The following is a 22,377-nucleotide window of genomic DNA, read 5'->3' as shown; positions in this document are numbered from 1 at the left end:
TTTTTTTATTAATATTTGTTTAATTGATTACTAATTATGTTAATTATGGAAGTACATTTAATTTAAAATGTTGAAGTGTTTTGTTATTGGTGTGGTGTTATAGGGTAGGGAATAAAATAAATACATTTATGTATTAATGTTTTTGTTTAGAAATATTTTCAAGTTACATTTTTTTCAATTAATTTATTTTATATAATTGTAGGTTTTTGTAATATGTAAATGTTTTCTTTTTATATATTTGATTACACAGTTTTTAAATTATTATCATCATTGGTTTTAATTTTTAATATATATTTTTAATTGTTAGAGTGTGAATAGTAATTTTTGCGCCTCCGCTATCCAACACTTTCCCTACTATTGCACTCAATGGAGTGGGAATAGTAAATTTTACCCCTCCGCTATCCAACACTTTCCCTACTGTTGCTCTCGCTGGAGTGGGAATAGTAAATTAAATTTCTCCGCTAGCTTACACTTGCCCTACTGTTGCACTCACTGGAGTGGGAATAGTTCTTTTTACCCCTCTGCGATCCAACACTTTCCCTGCTGTTGAACTGATTGTATTGTGAAATTTAAGTTTCATTATTTTTTAATAGATTGTATTGTGAATTTTAAGTTTCAATATTTTTTGATATTGTATTGTGAAATTAAATTTACATTTTTTTTAATAGTTTAATGTTTTAATCTATTATAGATTTTTGTTTTTTATATTTAAATCATTAATATATATTTTTATTCTTATATAATTTTAAACTTTTAACATAAATATAAAATAGTTGAATTGTTTTAAAGTAAATATATATGTATACATTATGTTTGTTTATTTTTTAATTAAGTTTATTTGTTCTGTTTTATTAAAATGTATATTAAATGTACTTTATTTTGTTAAAATTATATTTAATATATATTTTATATTTATATAAAAGTCGATATTTTATACATCTATATTTTTTAGTCAATACTGTGGTCTTACCTTTTTAAGTATAGGAGTCGATATTTTTGTTGTCTATTTTTTACATTGATGTTGTCAGTGAACCGATATAAATACATCTTTATTTTTAGAAGTGGTATCCAGTAAACTCAACAAAACTCTGTCCTCCACTTTTAAAGACCTTTGTGGACACCTCTGAGCCTGTGATTTATTTCAAACTGACCTCAAAACACCCAGTTCTGCTTTGATGGTAGGGATTTGTAGTCCTTAGCCAACTTCAGGCCTTTATCCAATCCAGGTCTTCACTAAACTGTAAGTTTATTCACTGTTTTTTGCCAAAGGTGCTAGAAAGGCCTTTAATTCCTCTATCCTCACCACAGGCCGACTTTAGTGGAGACTTTGTTTGCAATGATTTCTATGCAAGCTGCTTACTCTGTAACCCAGTAGTTCTTAACCTGTGGTTCAATGGCCTCTGGGGCTCAGGGAGGCCCTCTCAGGGCCGTCCATGACTAGTTTATTAAATTATATTAAAATTCATTAATTGAAATTAATAAATTACATACAAATAAAGCTAAATTGAACATTTGGAAACTTTTTCTATGTTTGTGTGAATTCAAAATATTTCAATATTTTAGCATTTGTTTGTTGAATACTTATTTTGTATTTTGGGGTGTTGTCAGGAAATTCATGGTTGCCACTGTAATGAATCAGAATCCATGCAATACATTGAAAAAGGCGAGAGTCATTGTTAAACCTCGTTTGGTTAATTTCTGGTATGATTTAGAGTAGGCAATTGCACATAACAAGATGGCCGCTGCATTAGTCATAGTTATCATCGCACCTGAAAACACCTGTACAGTTTAGGGGTTAAGGGAAGTGCGCGCGGTCACTACTGCACACTTCAACTGAAGTTTGTTTTGAGTTCACACGTACCTGCCGTTTCTCCTCAGATATTGAGTAGGAGAGTACGGTTTTGAACGGAGCAGTTCGTAGCGCGGGAATACGAAGATTCCCGCTTTCAGAATTTAACTGGTGAAGACGTCGCGGGAGAGTCCAGTCTCCCCTTTGTTTCCTGTGAGGGAAGTCTCCTCAGTAATAGTCACCCGTCGTCTTCTCATCTCGTCAAGCATCCAGTATTCAAAGTTACTTCGTGTAGTCAGACTTTTCCACAAGAAGGTTTCCACTCGTTCTGCAACACTTCAAGAGAGAGTCCACGAAGTGTTGAACAGTTACCTGCAACTTCTCTTTCAAGTAAGACCCACCCAAGAGAGTAACGCTTGAAAATAAATACCAAATGCCAGTTAGCAGAAAGTTTCCTACCTGGCGCTAAGGTAGCTCTGCAATTCCTTCTACTGCGCTTTACCTTTCCTTTCCTCCCTCTTTACCCTTCCTGGTACCTTTTTGCGCGCTAAAGAACAGAGGACCAAAAGCACTGGCGAAGGACTAGAACTATCAAGAACTTAAGATCACTGATCTGAAGGTCACTGTAGAGAAGTGTAATCTATATTGATACCATTTGTGATAGAAGGTATATTTAGGAGTAGACTCTACCATAGTAGACAGGGAGGTTCCCGAGTGTTTGACTCATATAAACTTCTTTTGATTACAGGGAATTTCCTCTATCACAGACCGAGAATCATACACCAACAACACAGCAAATATAGAAGAGTAGCTTATGCTCCTGCTATAGCTGATAGGGAGATTGTAACCTAAGAGTTAATAGAAATTGTGTAATAGCATAGTAGACTGTATATTTATGTCTTCTTCCCCTCTGTGTATTAGGCACCCACTCGGCAGTCAGGAACAGCCACAATAGAAGATTCCTGGTAGCAGCACGAGGGTGGTAGCTGAAGGAGTGTCTCTTCTCTGTCCCATTCCCCTTTCCCCCCTATTGGTGACGTTGCTCTGTGAGAAGCGCGGCGGCACCGGTGGGCGGGCATTGAGGTCTGCGTCGTTCTGCTTCTGCGAAGACTACTGGGTTTGTGACAGGTGTTTGTTTTGAGGTTCAAATCTCAGAAATTGCGTAGGCCGAAGGTTCCTGGCTTCCAATAATGACTCAGTGGTGGAGGTTCCTGGATTCCAGTAATGATTCATTGGGGTACACACAAGTCAAAGGTTAAGAACTGCTGCTGTAACTGATGCAGGAGATTGCATGTGTTTTATGACACTGAATCAATCTGTTACCTTATTTCATCCCAATATTTGTTTTCAGGTGTTTGAAACAAATCCTGATCGCAGGGATTGCTCTAACTTTGTGTAGTTATTCCCTAAAGGTTTCCAAACGTCTTGTCTCTATGCCTTCATTTCAGTCCACTTCTACACAACTCATCTGTAGTTTACTGCAAAGCTCATCTTTCTCCCTTTGTTATTAACTTGTATCTGTTACAGTTTATAGATGTCTAATGTACAAATAGGCAGACAATGTACACCTTGTTAAACTGTCTGTGGATCTACATACTCTGACCTCTTCGCTACTATCCTGCAGAGTGGCCACAAACAATTCAGCTACATAGCAGCAAACTAATGCTCGATTCTAAGGCAGAGCCTATTGGCTGCTGCGAGAAATGATTTTGGTGCAATTGGAGCAGTCCAGCTTTATGCCCTTCTAATTTACATTTTCCTCTAATGTTGACTTACTTCTAGATGTTATTTGAGTGCATACTATATAAAACCCCAAATATTCTTCATCTACTTAATTATGAAGCATTTGCTGTCACTGCCATTACGGGCGTGTTTTGTACTCCATGTTTTCTTTGAATGTACTCATCGGTTTGTCATGAAGATGGTAATCTGAGGGACTTCCATTAGGGCAGCGGATAATGTTATCAGACCCACCTTCAGGAGAAGAGGTAATGAAATTTGATTTCTTGCATTTACCTAAAGTGTAGTCTGGATTAGGTGCTAATTGAGTGCATTAGTAGTAGTAAAAAAAAAATACTTTATTGCATTAATCATTTGATTACAATAATAGAGAAAAAGCAGGCATTAAAATAGAATAAAAGGTCCCATAATTTCCATGCGTGGTGTCCTATAAAAAAACATACATGGATCATGATACCTATTTTGCATCTATATACATATCCATATATTAAAAGTCATCTAAACGTTTAATGTTTTATAGGCATATTCTAAAAACTGACCTATCCTTCTAATTGCACTTTCCCCTGTGAGCCTAAAACAATAACATACAGCCTCCGTAGTTGTTCTTATATTGGCATTATTAAACACTGGGCGTAAATATGTCCTCCGTATAGGCAACCGCCTCGAGCAGATGCATATTAAATGTTCAAGAGTTTCCTTGCCGATTCCACAAAGCCAACATACCTGTGTATCTTTAAGAGCCTGATTTCACGTCCCATCGAACTGCCCTATCGGAATGTAAAATTGTCTAAACCTTAGGTATTTCTATTTGATATAGCTGGTCAGATTCCATCCCAAGTATTCTTGAGCCTGCAAGGTATATGTATCAGTTATTAAGCCCGTATGTTTATATTTCCCGGCTTGTAGAAGATCTAAATTCTACTGTTTTAACTTAAGTGTTTTATGTATTACATTTTTCCACACATCCCTGGTCATTCACCCATCTCCTGTATATCAGGCAGATCATAGGAGCCTATTTCCATCATTATACTAGATAGCTGCAGATCTCTTACTTTTTTACTCCGTAGTTCTTCCATTATTAGATGTTTCAGTGTGCATGAATCGGCCTTAGCACAGTCAATAATATAGTTAACACAACTATTCTTATGCAGCATTTCCTGAGATTTTAGACCAAACTCCAACCGTAACATACACTGTGGAGTAGCCTGTCGTAGATGGAGTATGGTGCGTACACATTTCATAAAACATTTTTCAAGCTCAAAGATGACTTTCTTGTTCATAGCAGGAGTTGCGTATGATAAAAACGGAATCATTTTTATTTGTAAAAGTTTGAGTGATGGAATAATTGCATTCCCTCCGAACATTTTCATGAATCTCGCAATTGAGTTTGTGATAATTGAAGATTTTACACTTTTACTAACCTTATGGTTTAACCATGATAACTTTTTGTCAAATGTTATGCCAAGATAGTTATTTTGGTCCACTACCTCGATTGGGATTTCTCCTAAAGTCCACATTTTTGATTGTGTAGACTGGCCAAACATCACAATTTTTGTTTTAGACAAATTAGCTATCAAACCATTCACTTTATTATATGTGTATAGTTGATTGTTGTTGCTGTAATCCATTAGGAGTTGAGGATAAAATTACTAAATCATCGGCATATGCTAGGTATGGTATTTTTTGTCACCCGATTTAGGTGCCACACCCATATCTGAACTTAACACCGAATCTATATCTGCAATATACAAAGAAAATAGCAGCAGAGCGAGGATACAGCCTTGCTTGAGACCATTTGTGGTATCCATATTTGGTGATAATGTATTATCATGAGCCAACTTCACCCTGACCCATGTGTCCGAATGCAGGCCAATAATAACATTTAGAAGGTTCGGATCAACCCTCCCATGCTGTTAATTTACTCCTTAGCCGATTAACCTTGTCAAATGCTGTGGAATAATCCACAAAGCAAGCGTATAGCGTTATCTTCTGCAAGCTTGCCTTTTTTCCTATCGGGGCCAATGAAGCAATATTATCAAGTGTCGGGCACCCTAAGCGAAATCTGGTTTGCGTTATTGGAATTAATGATTTTTCCTCCGCCCATGCACTTAATTTATTTTGGAGGTGCTTCGCAAACCATTTCCCTTCAAAATCCAACAATGCTATTAATCTGTAGCTGGACGAATCATCTTTTGGGCCTCGCTTGTAAATTGAATGGACAATCGCTCCCTTCCAAGAAGATGGTATCATTCCACATTTAATTACCTTTGAAAACAACTGTTTTAACATCAAGTGCATTAGTATGATTTGAAAACAAATAGACTTTTCATTAGATAAATTGAAGTTGATAGGGGGAGGTTGAAGACTTAAAGGTCTCTATCAAGAATTGTTTGTTAAATATTCCATTAATTCTAAGGTCTAAGATTAACAAAATAAACACAGGACCCGTGAGAGTTTGGATTCCTTCTCTTTTTTAATACATTCAAGTTGAACTAGGATTCAATCCATTATTGGCACCATTTGCAATAGATTCACAGATTTTTTTTTTAGTACCTCTTATAGACCTCTACAAAGAAATTAAAAGCACATTTAAAGCACTCTTCACTTGTTGTTAAATTTGAGTCCTAATGCGTCCAGCATGGCACAATCCCTCCTGTCTCTAAAATACGCTTAGGTCATTGTCTTTGAGACCAGGATTAAGTATGCATCAGTCATCTGACTTCCAAATGTTAGTTACATTATGTGAATATTTATCTTTTATCAGTTTATCTTTCCCCGATACTTGCAATTGCATATGTTTCTGTTAGCTTCTTATGTTCCAAATGCAATGAAATGTGTATACTCCTATTTTATTTATTGTTTTTACACAAAATGCATCTCTAAAAACATTTGTTATCTTAGTTGGTTGTGTATAAGTTTAATGTTCTTCTGCTTATGTCTTGCATTTGTGTTTGGTCCTGAATAACAAACCGTATTGTTTTACAAGAAGTAATTTCAGCTTTTAACAAAATATATACAATTAATTTAAGCAGGGTGCTGTAAGCCTTCTGATTTTAAAATCCTCTTATGTGGTGCATTACATTGTTCCTTCTGACCGTTTTGTCATACAAATTGTTGTTTTTTAATTTGTTTAATGTATATTTCTGGTAGTGGAGCACTGGCCATCATGTTATTTATGTACTATCTTTGTGCTTGTTCAGGTTTCAGTAATGCTCTTTCTCTCTGAATTTTCACACAGAGACTTGAAGCCTGAGAACATTTTGCTTGATGACCATGGTTAGTACAAAGTCTTCCTTTGTTGCGTTGTATCGTAAGATGCATGATCCATGCCATGTGTTTACATGTGCCTTGCTAGATTTTAAGAGTTTGTGTCCACTGTTTTAGTACATGTTGTTGTCTGTAAGGTTTGCATGTCCTTAGTTATGTTGATGTTTTACTGAAGTATTTTCTTTGACCCTACGTGCGCTTAAAGTTGATAGCCAAAGTGATGAATTCTATATAGAAAAGTAGTGGCCTTTAATGGGTTTTTTTAATATTCAGAAACTATGCCATAGGATTGCACTCCTGTGCATCAATGGAAATGTTTTCCATTTTGAAAGGGTTATTCCCCAGTATTGGATCTTTCATAGATTCATATTCTTGAATCATCCCAGTCCTCGAGGTGGGAGTCACATGGTACATTCTATTGCAGTAGGAATAGCATACATAGCTTACAGTAGTAAAAAGACATTGACTTTTGTAGCTTATCTATATCATTTATAAAGAACCAACTCCAGCCAATTGGGTGATATCACCCTTTAGAACACTACTAGCAGAGGCATCTTCTCTCAGATTTTCTGCCGCACATCGTGTGACAAGATTATGATCTACTGCTTCAGGATGTCAAACTTTCAAGAAGGGACTCTTCAGATATTGTAGGACCTGTGGAAACAAAAGGATGCCTTCAGAAGATCCCCATAAGGAATGTATCTATTACCTTCATCCTACTCACAAGGTAAAAGACTGCAAATATTGTAGAACCTTTTCCTCAAAACCTCTCAAGGATAGAGAAGGGAGGCTTTTATTGTGGCTTCAGAAGCTAAAGACGAGAACTGCTGTTTCTAAGGAAGAAAACAGTGGGGATTCTGTGACCTAGATATGAGCAATCTAGAAAAAGAGAAAGGTTGCAAGGGTCACTAGAGGGACACAAGAAAGCATTAAAAAAGACACATCATGGGACTTCAAAAGACTCCTCACATAAGGAAAAGCAAGAAATTGCTTCCTCTGAGGCAAAATCTGAACCCTCCACTCCATCCACAGCCTTGGCTTTGAAGCCTGCAAAATCCCCCTCAGATCCAGTCTTAGTCAAATAATAACTGACTTGTCAACCACGGTAACGCCGTCAAAATCCACATCATCGGCAATGAAAGCCAAGATGACGACTACCGTTTCGTCTACTACCACCCCATTGATGACTACCACCTCGTCAACGATGACTACCACCTCGTTAACAAAGACGAAGCCGACACTGTCGGCAGCCATGCCACCGCCATAAACTACACAGTTGACAAAGACCTAGTCAATGAGATAGTCGCCGACACATCCAATAGAGAAGATTTATTCTTCGTTGATAACGGAAAAAAAAGCATCCAATGCTGGTTCTTTCACCGGATTTGACCTGACACCAACCTGCACAAGAGGATCTGCACCCAGAGCACACCTCCTCTAGTAAAGAGTCTCCTTTACCACCAAACCACAAGTCTAGACTTAGTTGAGTCTAATGACGACGATTAAGGCCCTTTTGGAGCAGCTCTTAGCTTATCAGAGCACCATGTCAAGAGCCAGGAAGAGTAGGAGGATGATGAATACTATGCACAAGTATATCGAAGACAACAATATGTTGAAAAACATCAATATATGGAGCAGTTCCATCATTTCTCCCGCCTCCTACACCTGGGGGCATGGGTCGGGTCCCCGTATCCCTGATGCAAGACCTGCAGGGCATGTTGCAAGACTACTACAATCGTTTCCCTACGCCTGCAGGGACCACTTCATCACCTAAGCGTCTGCTGCCTCCAGCACCTAGATCGCAAGATCCTATGCTTTCTCCTGCTACACCTAGGATGACACCTAAGTTGAACATTGCTGTGCCTCCTAGGGTGGCCCATCCTCTTCGGATTGGTGATAGAAAGGAGGGTAAAATTCAAGATACCCAGTCAGTTGCCAATGAGTGGGACGACAACCTCATCCCCACGCCTTTTCCGGCACCTCAACAAATATTCTCCACCAGAGGATATTGGTGGTTTTCATACACTTATGGAATGAGCTACTACATGTTTTCAGCTCCCAATCACAGTGAAGCAATCCATTTGCTTCCTGTATGATTTTAAGGGACAGTCAAGTTCGACTGTTAAAGCAAACTTTATAATAGATTACATTTGGGAGGAAGAGATTAAATAATGAGAACTCCTGTGGCAGTGGTTCTTCCGAAAATAGACAAAAAGTATAAGGCCTCTGAGGACTTCCCGGCATGTCTGGTAGGACATACAGTACCAGACTCCGTTATTACACAGGTTGCCCAGCTACACTTGAAGAACTCTTCCATGCCAATCTGAACACCACCGGACAAGGAAGGCAGATGCTTGATAATATAAGGAAGTGATTCTCCACCATCTCAGGCATTAATGTACATGCTGCAAGTTCTCTGGCTATTCTGGGCAGGTGTGACTGCCAGAAATGGTCAGATATTGCAACATAACTGGATTTTCTGCCGGAGCACAAGAGAGCGGAAGCAAAAACGATTCTGCTAGAGGGAGAAAGATCTGTGTCGGAGATTTTAGATTGTGCTATGGAAATAGCTTCCCTAGGTTTTCGGCAGCTCACAGGATCATTGGTTCTTTGACACCAAGTTGGACTAAAGGCGTCCACATTTCGTCCTGGAATCCAAATGTAAATTCTAGGCATGCCATATAATGGCAACGCCTAGTTTGGCAAGTACATCAATGACGCCTTACAAACAAATGTTTTGTAGTCAACAGGGGAGCCCACAAGGTAATTAAGGACCTTGTGTATCAACTTTATATTATGCACAAAGGTCCTTAAAAAACATTTATAACATAATGATGAATATAGACCAGGGTCAGTACTATATTATAGAATGTCCAGCCGGACAAACAATTTAATAATTCAAAGAATTGTTACGCATACTTAAGAGCACACAAATAGATACAGTGGACTACAATCCTGTGACCTACATACAAACAAAAGACAATTACATTTGGACATTTAGTAGTTCTGGCGAAGAAAATAAGCAAGCTTATGGTCAATGGAAATAGACAAGCTTTCCATGAACAATATTCATACTGGGTTTAACACAATGGTTTAACGTGTAAATATGTTACATAGGTCGACGACGTTTTGATCCCCTTTAACTCGATATCGGGATCATCATCAGGACGGTATAATTATTTGCCGGAGTATAACATACTGCCTGTAAAATATTATGACAAGAAGATGAAAGTAATTCTCTTTAAGAAACCCTCAAACTTGCCACACTGTGCAACGCCGTGAAAAAGAGTACATGGTGGTGTTCAGCATAGCCAGATTTGTTCGTGGGAACAGAGGTGATCAATTCAATGAGTATACTTCTGGTAATTGACACGTGAGAAGCTACAGTGTGTGACGCCATATTCTATGCCTGGTATCACACTAAGGATCAAGGTGCGAAGGTGTTTCAGTTCTGAGTAGGTCTGATAGAAGCGATGTAGAGGCATGGAAACGGTGATAAGTGTCAAGGCGCAGTGAGCTAATTGGTATACTGCTGTGCACTGTTCGAGCGATTTGTGTGTAGCGTGGTCATGGTAATTGATCAAGCTACTCGGGCCTCTAGGCAGGCGGTGTGAATTATGTATAAACTAACGTGGCACTAGATAGCAGAAGTGAGGTTGTGGCGGGTGATTCGCCGACTGTGGCATCGGGGAGATAAGGCGGGCGGGATGATAGAAGCGATTCAGCAGGCGGTGTAATTCATGCAAGGCGAACGTTGCGCTATATGGCCGAAGTGAAGTTTGTGAGCAGTGGCGGGTGATATGTTGACTCTGACATCATGGAGTTGTGGCGCGCGGAATGAAAGGCTTACAGTTTCGGTGCGATTCGGCAAGCCACAATAGCCGTGTGGAGTTGGACGCATTAGTGTTTAAAGCGCCGATGTGAGCGGAACGTTTGAGACATTTAGAAGCGTGCGATCATTCACCGTGAAGAGGCCTTATTCTTCAATAATGATAGAGTAGAGATAATTAACTTTGCTTTAAGCGGCGTGGTGATCAATTGAGGGCACCTGCGTCTGGGGAGATAAGGAGGAGTGTGGTGAGGGTCAGAACGGCCCGTGCTATGTAGGCAGAATAAAGAATGGATTGCGGGTATTTACCTTTTATGCGAAGGCTCGAGAGTGAGCCTGAGTAATTGAAGGCGGATGGCACTGGACGATAATACGATCCTGTGAAAAGGGAGTTGAAGCCACCTATTAGGGATTAGCCAGAGTTGTCTATGAGATTAGTAAACCTCATGAGCAAAAAAGTAGCTTACCAGTGCGAGGCGGCAGTGGATTCCGAATGGAGGGAGTCCTTGGGCGCGATGGCAGTGATACGTAAGGATAGGGGAAAACCGTTTAAATAAACATGCAAGGTGCTCTAATTGCCGGTGGCCATGTTGAGTGAGTAATGTCATAGATATAGTAGACAGACTAAGAGGTTAGTGTAGTGCGATTACAGAGATGTGAGAGCCAAAAATAATAGTAATAATAATAAACCTAACAATTAAGTTACACATCATTTTGAAGCTGATATTTCGAAAAAAAACATAATAAATACACAATTATTGAATGATTTGAAAAAAACACAATAGGCTGCATATAAATGTGGTACTGGTTGGGAAACTCTGGACTAGGCTACTAATTGAGCTAAGTCAAAAACCAAACTGTAGTCAATGGAGGTCTTATAGAATTAGTGAATTAAGACATATTAAAGATAAACCATTAAACATTAAAACAATGTGTGAGTGGTTGAAAATAAGAGTGAAGGATCTATGCATTTGGAAAAATTAAAATACCACTTTTGCAGTATCTACGTATTTCAGCCAGGTAACAAGGAGGTGTGGAGTGATTGATTTAGAGTAGTGAAGTCCAATGTTCGTTCCTGTTGAGACCATTTCTGATACTGTCCATACGAATTATCATTTTCAATTCCTCCTTGTTGAGTAATGAAGCCAAATCGCCTCCTCTTTGGGGAAGTTTCAGAACTGTCCATTTGATATCATCCTCATTGTGTCCGACAAGATTGAAATGTTCAACTTGCGGCGCATTGGGTGTTTTCCATCTCACCCTGCTGGGGTGTTGACCAATCAGAGTCTTAATCTTCTGGGTAGTTTGTCCAATGTAGATTTTTGGACAAGGACATTGGATAAGGTAGATAACGTTGTTTGTATTACAATTAGAAAAAGTGAGACATTTCACTACAACATTATTGAAGTTGAATGACTTGCCCTCTATTGTAAAATCACATACATTGCAATTACCACAGTTTGAGTGACCAATCCATGGCGGCAGCCCCCAATGTGCATCAAGAGTGGTGTGAGAGTTGGGGCTAGGTAGTGCTGCTCTTACGAGGTGATCCTTCAAGTTGCGCCTTTTACGAAAAACGAATAAGGGCAGTTCAATGTTAAGACTCCCTGCATTCAATACAGACCAGTGTTTGAGAATGGATTTGCAAACAGGGTTGGAGACAGGGGAAAATGTCGTGACACAAACTATTCTATTGGAATGAGTTTTTTTCTTTTGGAGTTAGCAATACTTCTCTTGGGCAGTACCATGCCCGTTTCTGTGCATTGCTTACCAGTCTTTTAGGGTAGCCACATGCTTTCAACTTGGTGGCTAATGTTGCGGCCTCAAGGAAGTAGTCTTCCTTCGCATAGCAATTACGCCTAATGCGTAAGAATTGGGAGTATGGAAGAGAGTCACTTGATGCTCTGGGGTGGTTGCTTCCATAGCCTAAAAGTGTATTGCGCTCAGTAGATTTTCTAAAGAGTTTAGTCAGTAGTTCGCCCTCTGAGTGGTAGATGGTGAGGTCTAGAAAAGAGATAGCAGATTTGTCAGTGGTCAGGGTAAATGTAAGGCCTAGGCAGTTGTTCAACCAATGCAAAAATTGGTGTAGTGTGTCGTCATTGTGCCAGATAAGAAAAATGTCATCTATATATCTGCGCCATAACTTGATCCCTGAGAAAAATGGGTTGGAAGGTGACAAGATGGTTGTCATCTCTAGATGATCCATAAAAAGTATTGCCAGATTTGGGGCAAAAACAGCCCCCTTTGAAGTGCCCTTCACTTGTTGGTAGAACTCGCTGTCAAAAGTAAAAAAGTTCCTGGGCAGGCAAAGCTCTAAGAGTTGAAGTATGAACAATGTGGGGACAGCATTGCGGGCGAGGCCTGGAATCGAGGACTTGCTGGATGACCACCATGGCCATTGTCTGTGGAATATTGGTGTACAAGGATTCAACATCCATTGTACACAACAAGTCTGAGTTTGGGCTGAAGGGATAGTGTTCAACTAGGTTTATCATTGACATGCCATCTCTCACATAAGATGCAGTTTCGGGTACAAAGTATTTTATGAAAAAATCAACGTATTGCCCTAAAGGTTCCAAAATGGACCCACAGCCTGAAATTATGGGGCGACCTGGTGGACTGGTCAGGTTTTTGTGGACTTTAGGGAGCGTGTGTATCACAGGTATTCTAGGAGATTTGACACTAAGAAAGAGAGATTCTTTTTTGTTTAGGAACCCTTCGGTTAGTGCCTCTGTTGTGATCTGCGTGATGAGTCCCTGCAGTGCCTTAGTAGGGTTTGTGGGCAATCTACAATAGTGATCGGTGTTAGCAAGTTGGCATAGGATTTCAGCTTTGTACATATATTTCTCTTGAAGAACAATCCCGCCACCCTTGTCTTCAGATTTAATGATTAGTGAGTCATTCTTTTTAAGAGACTCGATAGCTTTCTTCTCCTCAAATGATATGTTGTAGGGAATGAAGCATTTCTTTTCTTCTAGTGAGGTGAGATCCTGAAGTGCCATTTTTTCAAATGTCATGATCTCGCCTGGGACCATAATTGAAGTGGGGGAGAAGGTGGTGTGGAAGTTGGGTGGAAGGGTGTGTTGGATGTGTTTGTGGGTGTGGGGTCCAGTAGAAAATAAGCATGTAAACGTAGCCATCGATAAAATCTCAACAACTCAGTGTGGAGTTCTAAGACATTTGAATGGATAGTGGGCACAAACGAGAGGCCCTTACTGAGGAGAGTTAATTCAGACTCAGCAAGGGTGTATTTGGACAGGTTAAAGATCGGTATGATCTGGGAGTGCGCAGACTCATTGCTGCTTGTGTTTACCATTGATAAAACTTCTGTCGGATTTGGCGTTCGCCTGGTTGATTGTACCAACGTTGGGCTTGCTTCACTCGACCTCGTTTGGGTGTTTCGTGTTGACCTCTGCCTAAAAAATGACTGGCACCAGTGTTATGATTAGAAGTACTTCTGCAGAATCTGAGTTGTCGGACGAGTCTGCAGAAGTGTCAGAGAATCCGACCAAATTGTTTCATCTATTAAAGCGTCCCCACGGTCTGGTGTTTTGGGGATTAGTGTAGGTCCTATTAGTACAGAAATCCTTTTGTAGGTATGGGTAAGTGCGTTCTACACTGTAGGCCTTAATGTCTTTTTTTTTTTTCTTTAGTTGATTTTTTATTTTGCTCTATTCTGTAGAAATCATCCACTGACTTTTGGATTTGGTCAATCAGCTTTTTACTGTCAGTGACTGGGCTTGATTCTTTGAGCTGCTTTTCAATGTCATTAATCTCCTCAATTAGTGTTTTGAGTGTCTCTGTTGCAATGTCAATCCCGAGTACTAGCCAATGTCTGGAGCAGGTTGTACCAATGTAGCTAAAGTTATTGAGGTACTTCGGATTGTCAGTAAAGATACCTGGGATATTCCATTCTTGTAACCCTACAGGTATTATGTCAGCTGTTAAGTATTCCGTAAGCATACGAATCATTAGCTGGAGCCGAACTTGTTTTTTCTTACATTTCTCAAGTTGCTCAGAAAGGGAAGAATTTGTATTACTAGGAGTATCTGATGAGTCTGAAAAGAGGGAAGGGCCTTCACATATTTTCTTAATATAGTCATCCGAATAAAGTGGTGCGTGAGTGACATAGCAATTGAGGCAAGTGTTTAGGGTGAGGGAATTTAAAGACAAGGAGAGAGGGAGAAGGTGCAGGAGAGCCCACTTCTGACCCTCCCCACACTCCCCCTTATCTCTCCAGACGCAGGTGCCCTCAATTGATCACCGCGCTGCTTAAAGCAAAGTTAATTATCTCTACTCCGCCATTATTGAGGATTAAGGCCTTTTCAAGGTTAATGATCGCACGCTTCTAAATGTCTCAAACATTCCGCTCACATCGGCGCTTTAAACACTAATGCGTCCAACTCCACGCGGCTATTGCGGCTTGCCGAATCGCACCGAAACCATAAGCCTTTCATTCCGCGCGCCATAACTCCATGTCAGAGTCCACATATCACCCGCCGCTGTTCACAAACTTCACTTCGGCCATCTAGCGCAACGTTCGCCTTGCATGAATTACACCGCCTGCTGAATCGCTTCCATCATCCCGCCCGCCTTATCTCCCCGATGTCAGTCGGCGAATCACCCGCCACAACCTCACTTCTGCTATCTAGTGCCACGTCAGTTTATGCATAATTCACACCGCCTGCCTAGAGGCCCGAGTAGCTTGATCAATTACCATGACACGCTACACACAAATCGCTCGAACAGTACACAGCAGTATACCAATTAGCTCACTGCGCCTTGACACTGTTATCGTTTCCATGCCTGTACATCGCTTTTATTAGACCTACTCAGAATTGAAACGCCTTCTCACCTTGATCCTTAGTGTGGTACCAGGCATAGAATATGGCGTCACACACTGTAGCTACTCACGTGTCAATTACCAGAAGTATACTCCTTCAATTGATCACCTTTGTTCCCACGAACCACTCTGGCTATGCTGAACACCACCATGTACTCTTTTTCATGGCATTGCACAGTGTGTCAAGTTTTAGGGTTTCTGAAAGAGAATTACTTTCATCTTCTTGTCATATGTTGTTTTTCTGCCTTCCTATCTTCCCTTCCTTTTTACAGGCAGTATGTTATATTCAGGCAAATAATTGTACCATCCTGATGATGATGATCCCGATATCGAGTTAAAGGGGATCGAAACGTCGTCGACCTATGTAACATATTTACACGTTAAACCATTATTTTAAACCCAGTGTGAATATTGTTCATGGAAACCTTGTCTTCTATTTCCATTGACCATAAGCTTCCTTTGTTTCTTCGCCTGAACTACTAAATGTCCAAATGTAATTGTCTTTTGTTTGTATGTAGGACGCAAGATTGTGGTCCACTGTATCTCTTTGTGTGGTCTTAAGTATGCGTAACAATTCTTTGAATTATTAAATTGTTTGTCCGGCTGGACATTCTATAATATAGTACTGACCCTGGTCTATATTCATCATTATGTGATAAATGTTTTTAAGGACCTTTGTGCATAATATAAAATTACAAACAACAAAGGCGGGACACGGACACCATAAAATCATTGCGTACCTTGGAGTTCTGAAAAACAGCTTTCAAAGGGGCCCGCGGAAGAGGTACATATTCCTATCATGGGGAATATCAGCGATACCAGCTGTACCAACTCTATTGGCAGCCTTTTCAGCCTGCTTATCAGTAGCACCTGCTATGCCGTGCACCACAAGAAGCCGCCTACTCAAAGCAACAGTCACAGAGAAAAAAATACCAGTTAGAGACACTAGCAGGAAACGGTGACATCCTAGTGCTGGTTACACCCCCTTCAGCACCTCATTATGTCGGTGCACGACTTTCACATTATCACCATCAATGGCAAAAGATCACAGCGGACAAATGGGTCCTGGATCTTTTTACATATGGCCTTAACCTGGAGTTCAGGCAAATCCAACCAACCAAAATGGGTGCCTACACCCCACCTCCATCTTTTCTGGTAATAGGCGCTAGTCATGCTGAACAAGAGTGTCATTGAGAAAGTCTCACTTTCTCAGAAAGGAATGGGTTTCTATTCTCACTTTTTCCTGGTCAAGCAGAAATCGGGAGAATGGCATCCCATTCTGGATCTCAGGAAGCTCAACAAGTTCCTGAAAAAGAAATCCTTTCGGGTGGCCACTCACCAAGAGATCCTGCAGCTCCTCAATCACGGAGATTTCATGGCGAGTCTGGATTTGTAGGATGCTTATTTCCATATCCCTAGCCATCCCAAGCATCACCGGTTTCTCAGCTTCACGGTGGCTGACACTCACTACCATTTCAAAGTGCTTCCTGTTGGTCTCAGGTTGGCCCCTCTGATATTCACAAAATGTTTCGGCCTGGTGGCAGTCCATCTAAGACAGAAAGGCCTTCAGGTATTTTCATACCTCGACCACTGGCTCATAAAAGCACCTTTCCAGCGAGTGTCGAAGGCTACAATAGCGTGTCTACGGATATTTCAATCAGCTCACAGTAAATTACCAAAAGTCTCCCCTCTCTCCCTCAGCAAAGATACATTTCCTTGGAGAAAACCTAGATACATTACAGGACAAAGCATTCTTGTCCACACAGAGAGACAAACAAAACTCAAGACACTGGCTCAAATCTGCTCAAAAAGAAAGTCTCTTTCTGTTTGTTTCTCAAATCTCTTTTCGGCATGATGTCATTGGCAATTCTCCTGGTGCCCTGTGCTCATCTAAGAATGAGACCTTCCCAGGAAGAACTGGGCAAGCTATGGGTTCAGATGGAAGGCTCATTCGACAATGTCATCCAAATCGCTCAGTCTATGAAAAAGGTGCTTTCTTGGTGGAAAAACTCCAACTATCTCTAATTAGGGGTAACATTCCTCTCTCTAGTTCCAGAGTACATAATCACAACAGATGCCTCTCTAGAGGGCTGGGGGAGCCCATCTACAGGATCTCCAGATAAGTGACAAATGGAATCTCTCTCAGTTCTAGATGCACATAAACATCATGGAACTCGGGACTAATTCACTTTTCCTTCAAGCCTTCTTGCTGCGAATACAGAGATCATCAGTGTTATTACGAACAGACACTACCAGTATGCACTACCTCTACAAACAAGGAGGTACAAGATCTCAGAGCCTGTCTCTGGAGGCGCCATAAATATGGAAATGGGCATTAGAGCACCAAGCATCCATAACAGCAGAACATCTGCCAGGGATGAGCAGCAGTTTGACGGACACTTTAAGCAGAACAAATAAGAGCTGTCACAAATGGAAGCTAAATCATTCCATTTTAAACACCATGTTCCAATGATGGGGCAAGCCAAACCTGCAGCTCTATGCTTCTCGAGAGAACTGGGATTACCAGTTTTACGCAAGCTGGGACCCTCAATAAGGATCATGGGCAAATGTGTTTTCAATCAGATGGTCCGGGATCTATGCATACGCTTTTCCCCCATTCCCCCTCATTCCCAGGCTTCTCAAGAAAATGAAAAGGGAACCATGCTGGCTAAAACTCATTGCTTCAAGGTGGCCCAGAGAGCGCTGGTTTACGAAGCTTCTGCTGTTATCGAAAAAAATCATATTGAGCTGGAGCCGCAGAAGATTTTGCTTTCAATAAGCCGCAAGCAGGTCATTCTTCTGAACCAGACTTCTCTGCATTTATTGGCCTGACTCCTGAAAACCATGAACTGCAACATTTAGATATTCTGCAAGACTGTAGGGATATCTTCGCAAGAGCCAGAGCTGATACTACAAACAAAACGTATCGCCTGAAATGGGAGTGTTTTTGCCTTTGGTGCCAGCAGTCCTGGAAAAGATCATAAACAATCCACTCATGACACCTGGAGCAGAACCAGCTACTTGACGCCTCTCAATTCGGCTTCCGCAACTATCACAGCACTAAAACCGCCCTGTTCGCAGCCACCGACGACATCCAAACTCTTCTTGACCGAGAAGAAACGGCAGTTTTGATCCTCCTTGACCTCTCAGCAGTCTTTGACACCATATCCCAACACACGCTGATCGAAAGACTCCACCACATCAGCATCCAAGGGGACGCACTCAGATGGATCACCTCACTGGAAGAACCTAGAACCTATCACCTTTCACCTCTGAACCTAATGAGATCACCTGTGGGGCCCCCCCAGGGCTCAGCCCTCTGCTCCACACGCTTCAATGTATATATGAACCTTCTGGCCAACATCGTCAAATCCTACAGTCTCAACATAACTTCCTATGCAGATCATACCCAACTCATCCTCTTACTCACCGACGACCCCACCAGAACCAACTCCACAGATGCATGGCAAATGTCACAGACTGGATGAAGAACAACTTCCTGCAGCTGAACACAGAAAAGATGGAAGAACTGATGTTTAGCAACAGCAGTAACACATGGAACGACTCCTGGTGGCCTTCAGACCTAGGACCCACTCCCTCCCACCACATCAGAAACCTCGGAGTCATCATTGACCGCAAGCTCACCATGAAATCACAGATCACCGCCATCTCCGCCTGCTTTCCTCACTCTGTGCATGCTTCGTAAGATCTTCAAGTGGCTACCCCTAAACACAAGAGCACCGTGACAGTCGCGCATCAACAGCCAACGGGACTACGGCAACACCCTCTATGTAGGAATTGCCGCACACCTCCTACAGAGAGTTCAGACCATACAGAACGCCGCAGCCAGGCTCCTCCTCGGCCTTCCCTAACGAACCCACATCACAGCCCACCGAGGGCAACTCCACTGACTCCCTGTACACAACAGATGCCAATTCAAGCTGCTGACCCATTCATACATGGCCCTACACAACCAAAGACCCACATACATTAACCACCTCCTGAAGTTCCACCAATTGTCGAAGACTATGATCTGCCTCCCTTTCACCTACCCGTACTCCCTACATCTACCGACGCAGAAGTGGATGATGCTTCTTCTCCCACATCACAACAAAGAATGGGAACAGCCTCCCCAGGCACCTCCGGACCATCAGCGCACTTCCGAAATTCTGAATGGCCCTCAAGACCTGGCTGTTTGCATAAGCCTCCTGCAAGAGCCTGGATACCCTATTGGTGATTAGCCATGCTTTATGAATCCTGATTGATTGGTTGAGTCCAAAGTCCTCCCAATGTCATCACCTCCAGAACAGGTTTTGGCATACCTTCTCTCTCTGGCCAGATCGGGCCTGGTGCATTCTTCCATTCATGTGCATTTAGCAGCCATCTCAAGATACAGACGGACATCAGGTTCTCTTTCTCTGTGGTCGAACAGACTAATCACGCAATTTCATATGTTTATTCAGGGTTTTTCCTCTGATAAAAACACCTTCACCAGTTTGGTAACTAAATACGGTATCACAACTGATGAAGAGCTCTTTCGAACCTGTTCACAGTGCAGAACTCTAATTCCTAAGTGGAAGGTTACTTCGCTTTTAGTTCTTACTTCCGCAAGGAGAGTATTCGCACACCAGGTTTTCCAATAAAGGAACCTTTCTTACAATTAAAAAAGAATACTATGGTTCTCCGAAGTAATCCCAAGTTCATAATTAAAGTTACAATAGATTTCCATCTCAACAGCCCTGTCGTCCTCAAGACTTTCTTCCCAGATATATATATATATATACACACACACACGCATACGCGCACACACACACACACACACACACACACACACACACACACCACCACCACCACCACCCCCCCCCCCCCCCCCCCGCTGAACGAACTTTTCATAACCTTGATGTAAAAAGGTGCTTGAAGTTCTATTTGCATTGCACAAAGCATCTACGTACTACAGATCAAATATTCATGGCATATAGAAATCATAACAAGGGAGGTCCAGTTTCTAAAGTCACCATAGGAAGATGGATTTCAGCAGCCATTCAATTCTGCCATTCTAAGGCCGGTCGGAGGAAAGGCTGAGGCACATTTGACCACGGCAATCTCTTGTTTGCTGGAGCGCCCGTCGAAAGCATATGCCGTGCTGCAATATGAAAAAACAGGCATATGATCATCCAACACTATTGCCTGGATTTCGTGCGGCACAGGGATTCAGCTGTGGGGCAAGCAGTGCTTCGGCATCTTTTCCAATAAGGTGAGCCTTCTATCATAAAATGTGTATATTTGTACCCACCATCCGCTATTGGGTTATATAACATGATTTTACTATATATGGTATGTGACGGGTAACTATTCTGATTCAAGAATGTGAACCTATGAAAGAGCTAATACCGGAAAAAAAGCTTAATACTTACCTGTAACTCTTGGTTCGAGGCATATGAGCTGCAGATTGTACACTTAGCATAGATCGCCATCTGGTGTTGGGCCCGGATGTTTGCAGTTTGTTTTTCTTCTTGGACAGTCTTTGGAAGTCACGAGTTTGGTGACTCCTCCTTCGGTCCGTACTGCGCATGGGCTTCGGCTCCATCCTCAGATTGTTTTTTTCCGCCATCGGGCTCGGATGTGATACTTCGTGCTCCGGCTTCGAACTTCTACGGTTCCAGCCTCGACGGAAAATCCTCGTATCTTCGAGTTTCTTCATCATCATCTTCATCTCTCGAAGCGGCACTTTTCTCCATCCCGTACATCGGCACCGGCCTTCGGGCCCTCCTCGACTCCGGTCCCGGCCGATGGAAAGGACTCCGTTCAAAAAGTGCCCAAAATGTGGGTCTAAATTTCCCCACACCGACCTCCATCAGGTGTGTAATCTTTGCCTCTCTCCAGAACACGAGGCCAGAGACTGCCCCGCCTGTAAGTCTTTTCGATCGAAGAAAACCATCCGGGATCGAAAAGCTCGACGCACCATGGCGCACTCATCGTCTGCAGCTCCACCGGACATCTTCGGAGACGGCGCCGAAGCCTCGGGGCAAACACACACCGAGCAGGAAGAAGACGTCGTCAGCGCTTCCGAAGCCGACGACTCCGACGTGGAGGACATCACACCGGCGCAGCGGGCCGTGAGTACTGTGCCCCCTCCCACCCCCGCGCCCAAAACCAAAGAGACTCAGGTTACTCCCTCGCCTGCCGGCCTGGGCAAAACCAAGACCAAAGCTTCGATCACCCCACCTTCGGGCTCGGTGTCGAAGCATCCAAAGTCTCACGGCAGCTCGGGATCGAGCCAGCCGACGCCCGGTGCCGAAAAACAGCATCCGGCACCGAAGAAAGTAATATCCAGCTCGACTCCGAAGCCACCGGTGCCGAAGCCTGGACTCTCGGTGCCGACCAAGCACAAACATAAATCTGTCGGCACCGACGCTCCGACGCCGAAAACTCCTTCGACGCCGAAAAAACAGGAGGCCCCAAAAAAGCATGGCGCACACAAACCATCGAAGCCCTCGGCTCCGAAATCACCGGTGCCGACGGACGAATCGACGCCACTGGCTCTGTTTACACCAGACCCTCTACAAAAGACTCTGTCCAAAGATCCAAAGACTGGACTATTGACTTTAATTATCAAGAAAAGACGCCTTGATACTCCGGCTCCTCCTCCACCACCCAAAAGGAAGGACTCTGCTACTTCACCCCTCAGAGTGCCCTCCCCACTGCCGCCTCCCCTACCTCCTCCACCACCTCCACCCCCTCCCAGGTCTCCGCCACCTCACTATGATCCGGCCCCATCCCCAGATCCGGATGACGGGGACCCGGACAATTACCCGGCGGACGCCCCAATGGATCCCACTCCACCAGGGACCCCAGACCCATGGGAGGATTACAATAACCCTGATATACCAGATATACCTCAGGACGACC

General features: G+C 42.3%; 1 protein-coding gene across 1 annotated transcript in view; it reads left to right on the top strand.

Annotated features, from left to right (window-relative positions):
- Positions 1-22,377, top strand: part of GRK6 (G protein-coupled receptor kinase 6) — a 352,507-nt gene that overhangs the window by 202,397 nt on the left and 127,733 nt on the right. Inside the window, exon 10 of the mRNA XM_085618338.1 lies at positions 6,768-6,805. Coding sequence (XP_085474464.1) covers positions 6,768-6,805 — 38 coding nt within the window. The remainder of the gene's footprint in view (positions 1-6,767; positions 6,806-22,377) is intronic.

This window comes from Triturus cristatus, chromosome 7 (genome assembly GCF_964204655.1).
Source record: "Triturus cristatus chromosome 7, aTriCri1.1, whole genome shotgun sequence".
Classification (NCBI taxonomy): Eukaryota; Metazoa; Chordata; class Amphibia; order Caudata; family Salamandridae; genus Triturus; species Triturus cristatus.
Note: the sequence above shows the minus strand (reverse complement) of the source record. Positions and strands in the feature narration are given on the sequence as shown.